The sequence below is a fragment of the Artemia sp. Qi Xiang Cuo genome, chromosome 13 (assembly GCF_049724085.1).
Source record: "Artemia sp. Qi Xiang Cuo chromosome 13, ASM4972408v1, whole genome shotgun sequence".
Lineage (NCBI taxonomy): Eukaryota > Metazoa > Arthropoda > Branchiopoda > Anostraca > Artemiidae > Artemia > Artemia sp. Qi Xiang Cuo.
This window is the reverse complement of record NC_142806.1, coordinates 22438989-22457475: the sequence shown is the minus strand read 5'-3', so window position 1 is coordinate 22457475 and position 18487 is coordinate 22438989. Positions and strand designations below refer to the sequence as shown.

Sequence of the window (18487 nt, the reverse complement as noted above, 5' to 3'; positions counted from 1 at the left end):
GGTGAGTGTCTGTATGTATAAGGAAGCCTGATGAATTATAAAGAATGAGCGTGGGGTTACTTTAAGTTCCTATAAATAAATATAATTTTTTTAGAATTGTTGATTAAATTTTTAGTATGGGTGATGAAGGAGGAGTCAGAGTTTTCTTTTCTGAAGAAGTGTATTGGTAGTTAAAGTGTCCTTTTTTTGGGGTCGTCCCAAATACGCTAATATGCGTCGGAACCTATCTTGATTGTAGGAGGTATTAGTTTTGTTTTATTAATATTTTATGAAGATTTCAATGTTGTGTTCTTTTTTGTGTGACACATTTCTTGAAAAAAAAGCTAGTGCTAAAAACTGACAGAGACAAAACAAGTATTGTCAAGCAATAGCAATAGTTTCTATATTACTCAATTAAGTGATCTCGTAATAAGACTGCCAATTTTCTATAATTTTCTTAATTACTAATTAAGTAGTACCGCTACCTGCTTTCAAATCTTACTATGTTTTTTTTTTATTCTGACTATTTTTATATCGAATTATTTGTTGTAACTTTAGTTTTGTTTATTCCACTCATTTTTATTAATGAAAATGGCTTTTTGTTATATGGCCAAAATACCCACTTAGTTTCTTCTACAATTCATTGTTTTTAAAGAATTCTTCAATTGGATCATGCTATTTGTTATTTATAAGCATCCAGTCTCCAAGGGCTCAAGTACCAGCTTTATTTGAATAATTAAAAAAAAATATTCAATGTTTTTTTTTTTTACAAAGAGTTGAACTACAATGTTGAATTTTTTCAATTTTACCCAAATATTTTTTTCTAATATTGAATTTTTCAAAATCATTAGCAGAGTCTGACGATCTATTCTTTTCATAGATATTATGGGAGAAAGCAGTGATGAGGATTTTAAGTCTGACCAATCAGACGTTGAGGAAGACCTTGAGAACCAACCAGGGATAAATCTCACCGGATTCCTGTTTGGAAATATTGACAGTAATGGCCAATTAGATGGGGATATTTTTGATGACTCAGCCAAAAAATGTTTAAACTCACTGTCTTCTTTTGGTCTTGGTACTATTGTTAAAGAAGTTGTTGAGGATGAAGTACTGCCAGATGAAGAAACCGAAATTGGTGAGTAAATTGGATTAACAGAATTGTCAAATTATAGGCCAGGACAAAAAAACATTTGGATGTCAGTATGCAGTAAGTATTCAACCTAAAAATTTTGAAAAGGAGTTAGGGGTATAAGCAAAGATATTTATAAAGAACTTGCAAGAGTTGGCTTTTCCATAGTTTAACATGGAAAGATGGGGATTAAAAACTACTACTACCATCTATAATGCTGCATTTCTACTCTCTTTATACAAGCAATAATTGTGTATTTATTTATGTTTTTTTTATTAATTTGGCACACTAAGATTTTCTGGCCTGAAAAAAAAGAAACGATCCGGATAGGTCACGAGTTTGAGAAAATTCACAGAGCCTTAATTTTTTGAAAAATATTTTTCATGTGAATGATGTCGCATTCATATGCGTCTGTAGAGGCAATTACATTTTTTTTCCGAGGGGAGGTTGTATCTTTTTTGGTATCTATGACGCATTCGAAATTATGCAAGATGAGGAATGAATCCAAACAGCTAAAGTAAAAGGCATGGCACAAGTGACAGAAAGAATCACATTGAATTGCAAACGAAAATACTGCACTACGAGATCTGCAGTTAGAAGACATACGACAACTAGCATCACAACGAATCACGAATGAAGATGATTGACATTGAAATCTGAGGTTAGAAGAGAAGCGATGGCCAGAATCACATCGAATCGCAAACAAAATAAGCGGTTGAAAGAGAAATGATAGCAAGGATAACAACGAATCCAGGACAACAAAAATCCTATAAAATGTATAATTCTGTGAAGAATAATTAGGAAGGAGGAATTGAATTCAGGCCAGAATTTCTTAATTCAGTTAAAATTACTGATTTGCCGTCTCATAACTTAAAACTAAAGAAAAACATGATAATTATGACAATGCATAATTTGAGAATCACATGCGGTATATACAAACCTGCCGCACGCCGAGTGCCAGGGCCCAAGCGAAGCTAGGGCTCCTGTTACTAGTATAGTATAGCACTATTTGTACTATTCGCTACTATAGTATAGCGCCACTACTATTGTCGATACTACTATGATTTGTTGTAGATACTGCTTTAGTGTATAGTAGTATAGTAGACACTATTATAGTAGTGTTGGCGCTATGCTACCATAGCGTAACAGCTGGCGACTTTATTAAGAAATTAGAAATTTTCAAAGAAAATTGGAATATTAGTTTAATGAATTTGCAATATTATTAAAATAAAGGTGAAATTTCTGTGTAAGTCATAATTAATTAGCGTTTTGTTTTCAAGAACTCCACTACTACTACTATTAAAAACTCATTGCAGCACTAAGCCGCCCAAGGCCAATATAACTACGTACCATTCTCCTCCATCCAAATCAATTCAAAGCCTCCCTCTTTACTTAGCAAAATTCCAGTCTGCACGAAAATAGGCCTAGACTAGCTTGGAAAAATCGTGGCAGGTTAAGTACGGTAGTTGAATTTAAGTTGGTAGGTCTACTTGCAACGGAGAGCTGCTTTATTTACCCTCCTCTATAGTTTAATATACCTGAAGGGATGTTTGTTGCAGTTTATGGTAAAGCAATATCACCAAATGCTAGATAAGATCCAACGTTTTCCTTTTCAACACTAGTGCTAGTTTCAACTTTTGTAAATTTTGAGTATATGAGTGTAAGTGCAATATTACTCTCAAAACTACTTTTTAGTTATAGCTACTTTTTAGCTTTATATGTTTTATAAAGCCTAATTTTGAACAAAGAATCTATGAAAACAATTTGGCTTTAACGTATTTTATATATCTTGCTGTAAAAGATGGTGTAGTAAATTGAATGGAGTCAAGGTCATATCCAGGGTGAAGGCACCGAATCTGACCACTTCTCCCCCCCTCCTCTTGAGATTTTGTTAGACTTGTAAAAACTTAACAAAAATGCATAGACAAATTTTTGATGCGTTTTTTAAGTTTTATTGTATGTCCCCCTTCCCTCCTCTGAACAAAATTTCTGGATACGCCCTTGCCTGTATTTGCTTTACTGAGTATTTTCCAAAAGAAAGTTAAATGTGAAAATAAAGTAAGCAAATAGAATACATTCAGTATTAAAACACTTAGGGCAATATAGTTGTTTATTTTCTGTCAATTATATCTATGGGTACAGTGTGCACGAATTTTTCAGAGAGAAAAAACAAACAAAAAAGCCAAGTAATAACTAAAAATTTAGCGAAAAATTTAGCTAAAAATTTAGATTTCTTTTCAGAGAGGAAAAAGAGAAACAAGTAAAGACTAAACATTCATCCATAAACTATTTCAGAGGGAAAGAGAAAAATAACATGTAAAGACTAAAAATTCATCTAGAATTATTTTCAGAGAGAAAGCAAAGAATGAAAACAACAAGGAAAGATTATAAATTCAATCTTGGATTTTTTTTTTCAGAGAGGAAGAAGAGAAAGAAAACAAGTTAAGACAACAAAGTCACTCATAAATTCTTTTCAGAGAGAGAGAGAGAAAATAACAAATAAAGACTAAAAATTCATAAAATCATGGTTCTTCATAACCCTCTGAAATAATACATTTCAATTAGAACGAGTAGAATTCTTTCAATATCTTTTTGCTCACAAAAAAGAAAAAAACTACTCTAGATAAATGCAGTTACAAAATTATTTTCTAATTATATATTATTTTTCTTAGAAGTTGCTTAAGAAACAGTGGTGTCAAACTGTCAATTCACAAAAATGTGGGGAGGGCATTTTTTTCCTGACTTTTTTTTTGCAACGAGAATACCCAAAAAGGACATTTTTTAATGAAGATACCAAAACAAGTAATTCTTGAAACATAGGGGAGGGGATAACAAAAATCTAAGGGGGATAATTGCCTACTCTTTGAAAGGGGGGATTTTCAAATCTTTGAAGGGGGCGGGGGCCATTTTAAGATTTGGAGTATAATTTTGAAAGTGATAGGGATTCGATTCAGTTGTGTAATTATAGGGAGGGGGGGGGGGTAAGGAGATGGCTGTCCTCGATAGCAGACTCTAAAAGGACGCCAAATTGAGTTTTTTGTCAACACCATGGTCAACGCATATTGTGGTAGTGATGATGGGCGAGGGCACAAAAAGCAACACTGTCTCCGGATGCTTAAAATCTTAGCTATGCCTCTGGGTTGATTCAAGTCGTTGAGATTCAAGTTTTATCATCTATCATTCCATATAAACAAAATAGGCCTATTTGACGAAGCCTATGGAAAAGGCAAGCATGAGAAACGAGGTGTAGCAAAGGATAAAATGATGTAAATTGATACGAAAGCAACAACTAATCCAAACGTCAATATATTTTCAATAAATGGGCTAGTACGCAGTATTTTAATTATATAAACTAATTTACAATTATTGATAAATTACTAAAATAATTTCACCTACCTTTGTTAGCCATTGCTAGAGGATAAACCAGTAAGAAACCTGATCAAAACTTCAACAATAAACCTTATAGATTGATATTTTACAACAAAAACAAGAAATCCAAATACTTGTAGCTACTTGATTTGCGTTATATTACTAAGCCTTTATGCTAAGCCTATATTGCTAAGCCTTTATGAGGCAAGCCAGTAAATTTATGGTGCTTTCCAGAATATTGTCATTAAAGAAAATTAATTATTGATTATTATTTGCTTTCCAAATTACTTGATAAAGTTTGGTAAATTCTTCGTTTTACAAATTTAGAAAAAATTGAATGGTAACGCGTTTTTCTTGTTGTGAGCATATTGGGAGTTGAATTTGCCAAGCCATTGTATGATGAAGGATATAGAAAATAATCAAATATAATAATAGACAATATTAATATAGTAATTATTAAGGTAATAATAATATAAATCTTTGTAATAAAATCTTTGTAAAGTAAAATAAATATAAAATAATACAAATATTTATATTATTTTTATAAAAAATAATAAAATAATGTATAAATATGAAATAAAATGAAATAATAATAGAATATTAATAATATTATAAATAATAATTATAATAGTTGAATATTATTAGCTTCTGGAATGCACCTCTGGTCTTTGTGAAATCATCATTTCAAGTTTTCTGTCTCACCTAAATACGATAGGTTTACTTTGTTGGTGATTTCCGGTATTCCAGAAAAGAGACATCGCCTTACTACTAAGGGTGAAAAGATTCATATACTCCTTGACTGCCAACCTGTGCGTAGAAAGTGCATCTCAAGAAACAATAGCCTTTGGTTATGAGTATGACCAAAATGGTTTATTTATAACTCAGTAAGTGCAGTACACCAACCAAATAAGCGTAATGAGTATAGCCCAAAAGGATTTATGGGTACTAAAAAATCTGAAAAATGGTGTCGAATTACAATATTTAAGTTTTATTCTGGGCCAAAACTGGACTTGAAGGGCAAATTCCTTTGGGCTTTCCCCTCCACTTTACAAAATTCGAGGTTTATATTTTTATCGAATTTTGTCATATTTATTCCATGTCCTATTATTCTTTTTGCCACGAGGATGGCTGAGCAGAGGTCTCTGCTGGAATGCTTGTATTGTTTTTGGTTTTCACTGTCGAAGTTTTTTTTTCGTTGCTTCGTTTTACGATATTTCTTACACAATGTTTAGCCAGTTCGATCTTCGAACATATTTGTTACCACCAATCTATTGATGTTCCTTTTGCAATATCAGTGCGAAATAAAGGTGGCACGTCATATTAGGATGGGTGGTAGAAGTAAAGGCTTGTGTATAGTAAAGAGTTTCTTCTACATTTGTATCTTCGAACTGTATACTACAGTAAAGAGCTTTTCAAACTTTTTGACTGTGGACCCAGGCATGCAAGAAGGAATATAAGCCAAAAATTTTAGATAAAAGATAAAAATTTAAAAAAAGATCAGCAAAAGTATAATAAAAATTTGGCAATTAGTAATCTGTATGTAGCCCTTTCTATAAGGGGAGTCATGAAATTGTAATAATTCTCAAATAAAATAAAAGTTTAAATTATGGATAAATGAGAGATAATCCTTTGTCTTTAATTTCCAAAATGTAAAATTAATAATACCTTGATGCGTGTCCCTTGATATTCAGACCCTAGGGATTGTTTCCTGCTGAGTATGAATTCATTTGTCTGTATAATACTTCATTTATGATAAATGAGCTTCATTTATCTAATCATTTATCTGTTTCTCTATTTATTCTTTATCTATTCATGTATCATTTTATCCATTTATTTGGATTCAGTTATCTTTAAGAAACTACTTTCAGCGTCATTTTTAAACTCATTTATCTGTTTTCTTATAGATCATTTATCTTTTCATTTATCATATTTTTCATTTATCTAATTTATTTATGTAAAAAAAAAACTTCTCTCAGCTTCATTTATCTAAATTCTATTCATCTATTTATAATTTATATATTCATTTATCGTGTCACTCAGTTATCTGTAAGCTTCATTTATATGATCATTTATCTATTTCTCTATTTTTATATTTATCCATTCGTTTATCATGTTCGATCGATTTATTTGGATTCAGTTATCTTTAAGAAACTACTTTCATTTGCATTTATAAATTCATTTGTCTATTTTCTTAAGTATCATTTATCCTATTTTTCATTTATCTGGATTCATTTATGTATAAAATAAAACTACTCTCAGCTTCATTTATCATGTCATTCAGTTGTCTGGATTTCTTTATCTATAAAAGGAATCAGCTTCATTTATATGACCATTTATCTATTTCTATATTTATTAATTATCTATTCATTTATCATTTTATCAATTCATTTGGATTTAGTTATCTTTAAAAAACTACTTTCAGCTTCATCTTTATTTTCATTTGTCTATTTTCTAATAAATCATTTATCTTTTCATTTGTCATATTTTTCATTTATCTGGATGGATTTATCTATAAAAAACTACTCTCAGCTTCATTTATCTAAATTCTATTTATCTGTTTATAGTTTATATATATATATATATATATATATATATATATATATATATATATATATATATATATATATATATATATATATATATATATATATATATATATATATATATATATATATATATATATATATAAATATATATATATATATATATATATATATATATATATATATATATATATATATATATATATATATATATATATATATATATATATATATATCATTCATATATCATTCACTTAACTATAAGACTCTACTTTCTGCTTTATTTGTCTATTTATTGATTTATATCATTCACTTAACTATAAGACGCTTCTTTCTGCTTTATTTGTCTACTTATTGATTTATCATCATCTATGAACACTACTTTCAGCTTCATTTATTTATTCATTCGTCTATTTTTTTTTATAAATCATTTATCTTTTCATTTATCTGGATTCATTTATCTATAAAAAAAAAACTATTCTCAGCATTTGTAATTTATTTATTCATTTATAGCGTCATTCAGTTATCTGGATTTCTTTATCTGTAAAAAAAAAAATCGGCTTCGTTCATCATATCATTCATTTATCTAAAAAATACTACTTTCTACTTCATTTATCTATTTCTAGATTCATCATTTATCTATAAACACTACTTTCAGCTTCATTTTTTGTTATTCATTTGTCTATTTTCTTATAACTCGTTTACCTTTTCATTTATCTGGATTCATTTATTCATTCATGTATATATAAGACACTACTTCCTACTACATTTATCTATTTCTAGATTTTATCATCTATCTATAAACACTAATTTCAGCTTCATTTATTTGTCTGTTTTTTTTTTATATATCGTTTATCTTTCATTTATCTGGAGTCATTTATCTATAAAAACTTCTCAGCTTCGTTTATCCAAATTCGATTTATCTATTTGTAATTTATATATTCATTATTCGTGTCATTCAGCTATCTGGATTTCTTTATCTTTAAAAAAAATTCGGCATCGTTTATCATATCGTTCGTTTATCTATAAAACACTGCTTTCTACTTCATTTATCTATTTTAGATTTATCATTTATATATAAACACTACTTTCAGCTTCATTTATATTCATTTGTCTATTTTCTTATAAATCGTTTATCTTTTCATTTATCTGGATCCATTTATCTATAAAATTATTCTCAGCTTCTTTTACCTAAATTCTATTTATCTATTTGTAATTCAAATATTCATATGTGTCATTCAGTTATCTGGATTTCTTTATGTGTAAAAAAAAATTCGACTTCGTTCATCATATCATTCATATATCTATAAGACACTACTTTCAGCTTCATTTATTTATTCATTTGTCTATTTCTTATAAATCATTTATCTGGATTCATTTATTTATAAAAACTATTCTCAGCTTCATTTATCTAAATTTTATTTATCTATTTGTAATTTATATATTTTTTTATCGTGTTACTCAGTTATTTGGATTTCTTTATCTGTAAAAAAAAATCAGCTTCGTTTATCATATCAATCATTTATCTGTAAGACACTACTTTCTGCTTGAAGAGTAATTTTCATAATCTTTCTGCTGGAAGAATAATTGTCATTTTCTTCCATTTGATTCTATTTTACTTTATATTGCTGTTTTTTAGGTGACAAATCACCTAGCGCCATTGATTATTTTGACATAACTGAAGTAGCAGAAGATGATTCAGTGGAAGAGACAGAAGTAGATGAAGTTTGCTTACCAAATAATGACTCTGTTTTAATGCCACCCCCTCTTGTTCGTGAGACTCTTAGTAATAATGGAGATTTTCAGAATAGGAAAATAATCACTCCTTTGGCTGCTATGCTCCCTTCAAAGTATGCTGATATAGATGTCAACGAAATCTTCCCTGATTTCAAACCAGATAAAGTGAGTTCCTCATGGGCCCTTCAAATATTTTTTTTTATCGATATATATTCCAATTTGTATTCTTGTATTCATTTTCATCAATTTTTTGTATTTATTTTCTTCCTCATGCACCTTTCAAACTAATGCTTCTATAGATAGACATTTTTTTTTATTCTTTGATTCATTTCATAAATTTCTTCATTCCATTTTCTTCCTTATGGTCCTTCGAAAAAGTGCTTTTATTGATAGACCTATTTATTTGTTCTCAACAATGTTAACTTAAAAAAAAAAAAATTAACATGAACATCCCCTAAAAGGCTTAATGCCCTGTGTTATAGGTAAGAAAACATACGTTTACTTAATTAAAACAAAACTAAAACAGACCAAAAAATACTAATAAAAGAAAAAATAAAATACAACCACACTTGCCATAATAAAGAGGTATCTATAGTAAAAACAATTAAGTGCTTGATCCTAGTCAGAAAGTATGTATATTAAAATAAAACAGAGAAGAGAAAGGAATAAACAAAAGACCCGCTAGTGAAGGATTATGTTTCCTGTGTCATTTCTGGTATATTATTTTCTTCACTCTCTTTTTTTTCCTTCTTTACAATATAAATCCCACATCCTCACCTCTCAGTGACGACAAATTTTAATTTCAAAATACATCTAATTTTAACTTTAGATGTCATCTACTCTATTTTCTAATATTATTTAACATCCGAACTTGACACACTTCAAGTCATCAAATGCGAGGGGTTATTTCTAAGTAATGTCCGTTTGAACATAAGTACACAACGACAGATTATTTCAAAAAAGTAAATTCATTTTCAATCAGTTCATGCTTTACTCTATGTGTCTGTATAGTTGCCAAGTTTGTTCAAACACTTATCATACCTCTCAACCAATTTTAAAGTAAACTCTTCATAAAAACTTGCCACCTGCTTCGATAACCAAGAGTTTACTGCCGTTTTACGTCTCCGTCATTATTGTAACGGTCGCCACCGGGGTGGCAACCAGTTGAACTGGAGACGAAACAAGGTTTTCGCACATCACCCCCAGGTCGAGGCAACAGAATATGGAATGGAAACACACAATCCCCTGTAAAGTTGAAGGCCAAACAGAATCTGTCCCAGCACAAAATTATGGCGTCGGTGTTTTGGAATAGGCATGGTGTTTTAGCCGTCGACTTCATGCAACGAGGAACCACTATGAATGTGGAGGCATACTGCCAAACCCTCAGAAAGCTCTGCAGAGCGATTGAAAAAAACAAAAACAAACCTGGCATGTTGACAAAGGGAATTGTCCTTCTTCATGACAATGCATGACCTCACACTGCAGGTCAAAGCCGCACTTTGTTGAACAGTTTTATCTGGGAAGTTTTAGACCATCCTCCCAATAGTCCTGATTATGCGCCGCTCGATTACTATCCGTTTCTCTACCTTAAGCAACACCTCAGTGGCAACCGTAACAATGACAACGACGCACAAACGGCAGTGAATTCTTGGTTATCGGAGCAGGCGGCAAGTTTTTATGAAGAGGTTACTTTGAAATTAGCTGAGAGTTATGAAAAGTGTTTGAACAAAATTGGCAACTATGGCGTTAAATAGAGTAAAGTAGGTAATTTCTGAAAATAAATTTGCTTTTTCGAAATAATATTTCGTTGTGTACTTATCTTCAAACGGACCTTACTTAAAAAAACACCCCTCGTACTAACAAGCCTTCCAATAAAAAATCTTGCCATTCTCGTGGAAAAGGGCGTCCTCCCCTAACAGGAAGCCCTTTCTACGGTTGTTATTTCTTACCATACCTCAAAACTTTTCGGGATGTTGGCCCTACATGTCTCCTTTAAAAACAAACAAAAATATTAAAACAATCTAATTAATTTTATTATAATAAAACAAAACATTCAAAATTGTCTATCATTATTACTTTCTTTTACAAAAAATGCACCAAAATATTTACAAACAAATTACAAAAACATCGAAGAAAGTTATAGTGATACCACTTTTCAACTTTATTTTTTTATTCTTTCTATTTTTGTGTACTCTGATTTTAATGTTTCCACATAAAACGGGATTTAAAAAAAAATCTTTTGATAGCTGAGATTCAGCTTTATGTATCTTCCCAATGAAATTTGTTTTCAAATAATTTTTAAGGTGAAAAATGCTTAAGGTGTAAAAAACTAATATAAATAGCGGCTAAAAAGCTTCAGAGCCTATGTTATAGCGTGAAAAAACATAAGTTTGTTCATTTAAAGCAAAAAAAAGAACCAATACACAGCAGACGAAAAAAATTAAAAGAAAGGAAACAAGAAAAAAAGAGAATGAAAGCATAAATAGCGACGAAGACCTCACTGCCTTTCCATCATAAACAAACAAGTAGAACAATAGGGAAATTTTTTATACAAGACAGTGGAACGCAACTTTAAATGAATATTTCGACCCTATACCCAAGGGGTCCTCAGCAAAAACAAATATAAAAGAACTTACATTAAAATTCAATTGTTGAAGCTATAACCATCGTTGATTCTAATTTCAATCCCTATTTAAATAGGGATTGAAATTAGAATCAAAATAAATTCATAAATTATCATAAATAAAAATGAAATTAGAATCAAAATAAATAGTAATAGTTTATTAAATAGGTATTTGGGAGAATATTCGTTTAATGCCGTATATACAAATTTAATTAGAAATGATTTAACTAATTATATTAAAAAACCAGTAAACAATTCCACTCAACCTGTTACGGATAGACCTTCTATGCTGGCTGCCAAAAAGGCAAGATAAGCTTTAAAAGCGTGTCTGTAATTGTTTCTTATTTCATTTGAATGAACTGTCTTTTTCACCTTGCTTGATATACCAGTCCTGGTTGAACTTGCTTGAAGTAATGATGCTAGGGCTGTCTTAAAAAGTTTTTTAGTTTCAACGATTGAATTTTAATGTGAGTTCTTTAATGTTTGGTTTTTCTTCATTTGTTTTTGCTGAGGACGGCCCTTCGATATAGGGTCGAAATATTCATTTAAAGTTGCGTTCCACTGTTTTATATATAAAAAAAATTTCCCTATTGTTCTACTTGTTTGTCTATTTTAGAATGAAAACAATTTTTCAAGTTACCATAATAGAGAGGAACTTATAGGAAATGCATTTAATTGCTTTATTCCTGTCAGAAATACTAAATTATAAGAAAAGTAACTGAAAGAATAAACAAATAGAATACTATTTACGATTTATGTTCACTGAAATCTCTGGTGTGTTATTTTTCTGTTAAATGACATTTATGTTCAATGTGAAAGCTCTGGTATTTTATTTTCTGCTATGTTATTTTTCTGTTAAATAACGTACATTAATGTTCAATGTAAAAGCTCTGGTATGTTATTTGTCTGTTTATGACATATATTTATGTTCAATATGAAGGCATTGGTATGTTATTTCTTCGTAGTATATTATTTTAATTTTTGACGTAAAACGAGAATTTTGCTATCTCTTGTCAGCTGAGGTTCAGTTTTATTTATCTACCCTATGAATTATGTATTGTATTTTTTACGGTGAAAAATATGTTAAAAAGGCTTCAGAAATTCCTGATAATATGGTGATTTCAGCATCTTTCAAGCAAGTTTAAATAATTCTCTAAGGGAAACCGCAGTAGGCTATCGTAAGTAGGCTAATATTAAGTCTGGCTCTATGAATGGATAGACCTGAAAATAGTAAATTTTTGTGATGCATTTGTATTTTCCTTTTGTTTCAAGTTACAGCTTGTCGGAAAATCATTATAAGATATTATATGATTGATAGTATGCTATTATGGAATATTATAGAAATATAAAATATTATGAAAAAATTACTATCACAAGCCCCGAAGTGCCAAATTCGAATTTCGGGGTCAATAAATAAAGATATTACTTACAAAAAGCTTAAAAAATAACGAAAACAAAAATATTGCTAACATTAAACTTGTCAGAATGAAAATCAATCCATTAGTCATTGTTTAAACCGAGCTTGGTCGCAACATGCTGAAAAGAAGTAATTGTGGGTTCCCATATGCACGATTATTCGCATACAAACACGATTATTCGGCCAGATATACGAATATTGCTTCTGTGTGCGAATTTCGGGTAAACTATATCTGATTTTCAAAAATATCGTACAAGATCATGAATCTCAACTTCTCCAATAATTTTGATTAATAAATCGCGTCAAATCAATAGGCTGGGCAAGATCAAAATGGATATTATGGAAACATAGAAAACTAAACTACACTCTAAAACTGATAAAGACCATAAGAATAGGTTACTTGTAATGAAAGAAATGGAATGAAGTCTCAGAAGAAGTTTTGAGTTGATGGTAAGATTAGTATGCCAATTTAGATGGCTAGACGGAATTTAAATAATATAGGCCAGTTTGTTTCGTTTTGTGCTGTATAGCCTGGGCTCTGCGCAAAAAGACCTTCGTTGAGCATAGCAGCTAAATATCTAGACTAGCATGGGCCAAGTTGATTCTAACAGTGGTACTTCTAAGTCGTCAATTTGTATCTAAGCTAGAACAGAAATAAAACAAAGTGGAATATACTATTTGATTTCTCACTTACATCTATTTATAAATGTTATCATTACTAATACTTTTTATGCATCCCAGTCCCTTACCCCAACATGACAAGATATAGGCCTTGCCAAAGGCTATTTTAAAAAGCTGAACTAATATGCTGTTTCTTCAAAATAGGACGCAAATAAATTGTCTAGTGTGACTTCCTGTAATACTTATCGCGTTAAAATGGGAATTTCGTGTTCGATTTTCTAATACGATTTTTCGCCATAATAAAAATCATTACTAATGTTATCATTATTACAAATGTTATCATTACTAATACTTTTTATGCATCCCAGTCCCTTACCCCAACATGACAAGATATAGGCCTTGCCAAAGGCTATTTTAAAAAGCTGAACTAATATGCTGTTTCTTCAAAATAGGACGCAAATAAATTGTCTAGTGTGACTTCCTGTAATACTTATCGCGTTAAAATGGGAATTTCGTGTTCGATTTTCTAATACGATTTTTCGCCATAATAAAAATCGTATATGTGAGAACCCAGGGTAAAAATCATGAAAAAAATTGAGAAAATGAGGGAAAACATAAAAAACATGGACAGCGCTTGTACATGGACAGCACAAAAAAGTAAAAAGAAGAGGGAAACCAGGGGGATGTTTTGCTATTTTTTTCCGTAATGGGGAGACAAAGATTTTTTCATATCTGTAGGTACAGAAGGGAACAGGAGACACGGTAGGAATAGGCTAGGAAACGACCCGGGGAGGGTGGAATCTGGATGGGGAGTGTTTTGTCGGGACAATATGTCCCGTGCGAGGGATTATCTTTGCATTAAGAAAACGGAGGCGCAACCTGCCTCTCCTGATATTATTTTTTTTTTAAAGAAAGGAAATATAATCCTTAAAATTCATGAAATAACGGGTAAAATTTAAAAAATTGAGAAAATGTGTATGTAATCTATATATACTGGTCAAATATTTTGGCTTCGCTTCTGAAAGCCTGTGAAATATTTGCTTCTGAAATCAATGAGGTCAGCCAGCCACAAAGCTTAGAAAGGAAGGAGAAGCTTAGAACGTCCAGCCATCAGTTTCAAAAGGCTTGTAAACCTTCAGGCAAATATAGCGTGAAAGCTACTTTAATAATTTTTTCTTTTAAATTGAAAACAGCGCAAAGAGTGTGTTTGTAAAGGATAAAACGCATTTTTCTACCAAGAGTGTTCAAAAATTAAAACGAAAGTAATTGTGAAAAAGGGCACATCCCCAATATCGTAGAGGATCAGGTACAGTGATCAATAACTTACAGTATTAGTAACCAAGCAATTAACGAGTTACGGAATAATATTTAATCACGAAACTTGAATATGGTGCCACTTCTTCCTAAAAATTTATCAGTAGCCAGGATCAAAAGTTTTACAGGATCAATAAACAAGCACAAAAAGGCACGTTACAGTGATCAATAACTTACAGTATTAGTAACCAAGCAATTAACGAGTTACGCAATGGTATTTAATCACAAAAGTTGGATATGGTGCCACTTCTTCCTAAAAATTTATCAGTAGCCAGGATCAAAAGTTTTACAGGATCAGTAACCAAGCAATTAACTGAGTACGCAATGATATTTAATCACAAAAGTTGAATCTGGTGCCGCTTCTTCTTAAAAATTTATCAGTAGCCAGGATCAAAAGTTTTACAGGATCAATAAACAAGCACAAAAAGGCACGTTACAGTGATCAATAACTTACAGTATTAGTAACCAAGCAATTAACGAGTTACGCAATGGTATTCAATCACAAAAGTTGGATATGGTGCCACTTCTTCCTAAAAATTTATCAGTAGCCAGGATCAAAAGTTTTACAGGATCAGTAACCAAGCAATTAACTGAGTACGCAATGATATTTAATCACAAAAGTTGAATCTGGTGCCGCTTCTTTTTAAAAATTTAACAGTAGCCAGGATCAAAAGTGCCACTTCTTCTTAAAAGAAGTTAAAAAAGGAGGTACATTGTTCATATTACAAAATAAGTAAGGCTTTTGAGGTGAATGTCTTTAAATCAGCAAAGGTTAACGGTTATACTATGAAGATATGTGATGATATTTTAGGTATAAAAACAAATCCGATTTAGAATCCGTGTTCCTTCTCTTGTCCTGTGTTTTCTATTGAGATGTTTCGTTTTCTAGGTTCTTAGATTTTCAAAGCTCTTTGGTCCTGGGAAACCCAATAGCTTACCTCAAATATGGAGACACGTAAGGAAACGTCAGAAAAGATTGAAAGCTGAAGAATCGCGAAAAAGAAAAGAAAAAACGGATGAAGGGGAACAGGAGAAACAGAACGAAGAAGAGGATGATGAGCAAAATCTGAATAAAGGATGGGATTTCAATTTTGGGCCCTCGCCTGTTCCTCAACAAGTTCGAGAAGACTCGTCAGTAAGTAAAACTAATTGAAAATATGTATTATCCTATGAAATTTAAATTCAAAATAATATAAGGTGCCACCCTTCTGTTTTGGTGCCACCTTTTACAGTGCTACCTAAAATAAAACAATATTCAAGCACCCTTCTGCAATGTAAAATATGTTTTTTTGCCATAAAATGCTATTTTTTACCATCATTACGATTTAAAATATGTGCCGTTTTTTGCATAAAATACGACTTTAGGGTTGTTGCGATTTAAAATATATATGAATATATACTTTTTTTTGCATAAAATACAATTTATTCGTTAATGGTATTTCAAAGTTCAAAGTATATTTAATTCATAAAACTTTCTTTAAGATATTTAATATTTATGATATTTATTATTAAGATATTTATTGTTTGACATATTTATATGAAATAAGAGTTCAAAATACCATTAAGTACAAAAACCCATTGTTTAAGATGTTTATTATTGAAGATTTTTATTTTTAAGTTATTTAATGAAATCAAAGTTCAAAATACCATTAAATACATAAGCCTTTGTTTGATATATTTATTATTTATGATATTTAAGATGTTTGTAGGATATTTAGTATTTAAGATATTTCTATGAAATCATTATTCGAAATACAAAAGCTTATGTTTTGATATTTGTTATTTATGATATTGAAATATTCAATATTAATATGTTTATTACTTAAGATATTTATATTCAATCAAAGCTCAAAACACCATTCAGTATAAAACCCTATGTTCATTTTGAAGTAAAAACAATGTACAAACACGCTCAAACGCATTTATAGGACTTAAAATGTGTTAATTCGCGTAAAATTTGGTTTTTACGATCGATATAAATTTATATTAGATGGACGTTTATTTGTATCAAATGAAAATTCTAAGTAACGTTAGGGGCCACCTTCATGTTTTGGTATAAAATAAATAATATTTAAACATTTTTATAGTTAACAAAATATTAAAACATTGAAGCCTTATGACTCTTTACTATAGGCAACGCAATAATGTTGCCTCCGATTTATTATTATTGTTATTTTTTCCCTGAGGTGCTTCATATGGAAGGGGTGGTCGTATAAACTTCGGAGGGGGCTCATTCGATTTGAAGTTTAAAGTTCTAGTGCCCTTTTTAAGAATAAAAAGTGATTGGAGGGCGTCTATCCCCCCTTCCACGCCCTCTTTTCCCCAAATGCATCCAATCAAAATTTTGAAATAGCCATTTTGTTCAAATAGTTCAAAGTTCAAATAACTATGCCTCCGGGAGCTGATGAAACCCCCCAGAGACCAGGGGCAAGGTTGTAAGTTATGCAAGTTTCTTATGGAAGTGGGGGTTGTAAAAATTTCGAAAGGAGCTCATTCGATAGAAAATTGAAAGTTCTAGCTTTTTTTCTAAGAGTCCTAAACGGTCGAAAGGCAAACCAGTCCCCCTCACCGCCCCTTTTCGCAAAATGTATCGGGTAAAAATTTTGAGATAACCATTTTGTTCAAAATAGTCCAAAGATCAAATAACTAGGATTCTATGAGACTTTGATTCAAATAACTATGAACTAGTATTAACTTGAAACTTGCCTGGTCACTGCTACTACTGCTGCTATCGCGGCTGCAAATGAGCCTGGAGTGCGACTGCAAGTGTGACTACTTCGAACTGTAACAACTTACAACTCTGACTACTACTGCTTCTATCACTACCACTTCTTCTACTACATCTGCTTCTACTACTACATCTACTTCCTTTGAGTGTTGCGGGAAACGTTGAACTTTGATGTTGAAAAAAAAAACACTTTGATGTTTTGATGCTTTGATGAAAGTTTAATATTGAAATAGAAATGTTGAAAAACTTGAAACGTTGGCAATAAAAAACAAAGAGAAATTAATTAAAAAACTTCCCAAAAAAGAAGTTTTTCAAAGAAAAGTAAAGAGCAAAATTAATGTTTAGACAAGCTGAAATAAATTCCTATAATAATTCGAACTCAAAATGATAAGAAATTAATATTAAAGAATAAATAAAACCCAAAACGAACAGGAATTATATAAATAATCATTGTAACAAACATGCAACAGGTACTAATAAAAATAAATATTAAAACGAGTAAAACTTAAATTAAATATTAAAATGAAACTTAAAACAAACAAAAAATACTACAAATAAGAGTTTGGTAGCTGCCCCCTTTCCCCTCCCCTGACTCTAAAGCATCTGTGTCATTTGCGCTTGAATAAAAATGAATTATATTGCAAATATTTGTTTTTGTACTTATTGCAACATTGAAAATAAAAATAAAAATAACAGTGAAATAAAATATTGAACTGCTGATGTTTCAGCAATTAGTATCGTTATATATCAAATATTTAGTTTGGTGCTCTTTCCAAGAGCATTTTAGGAGCTCTTTCCAAGGACTGCTGAAGACAAGACGCATATAGTTTCCAATTAAACATAAATGATGCAGTTGCCTTTGGACTTTTACAGCTAAGGGAAGGGGACCAGTCACCAAACTCTTATCTGTAGTCTTGTTTTTACTCGTTTGCAGCTGTCGCTGCAACCACGGCAAAACAAATTATTTTAAAATGAATTCACTGTTATATAGAATATATATGACTAAATACTAAATTTTTGTAGACAA

The 18487-nt window shown here is 30.7% G+C and overlaps 1 protein-coding gene across 4 annotated transcripts in view; it reads left to right on the top strand.

The window, feature by feature from the left end:
- Positions 1-18487, top strand: part of Taf1 (TATA-box binding protein associated factor 1) — a 185967-nt gene that overhangs the window by 37234 nt on the left and 130246 nt on the right. For all 4 annotated transcript variants that reach the window (XM_089099541.1, XM_089099540.1, XM_089099539.1 and 1 more), the window contains 3 exons: positions 860-1114; positions 8660-8922; positions 15622-15867. In XM_089099541.1, coding sequence (XP_088955667.1) covers positions 865-1114; positions 8660-8922; positions 15622-15867 — 759 coding nt within the window. In that variant the 5' untranslated portion in view covers positions 860-864. Of the gene's footprint in view, positions 1-859; positions 1115-8659; positions 8923-15621; positions 15868-18487 lie in introns of those variants that run through there.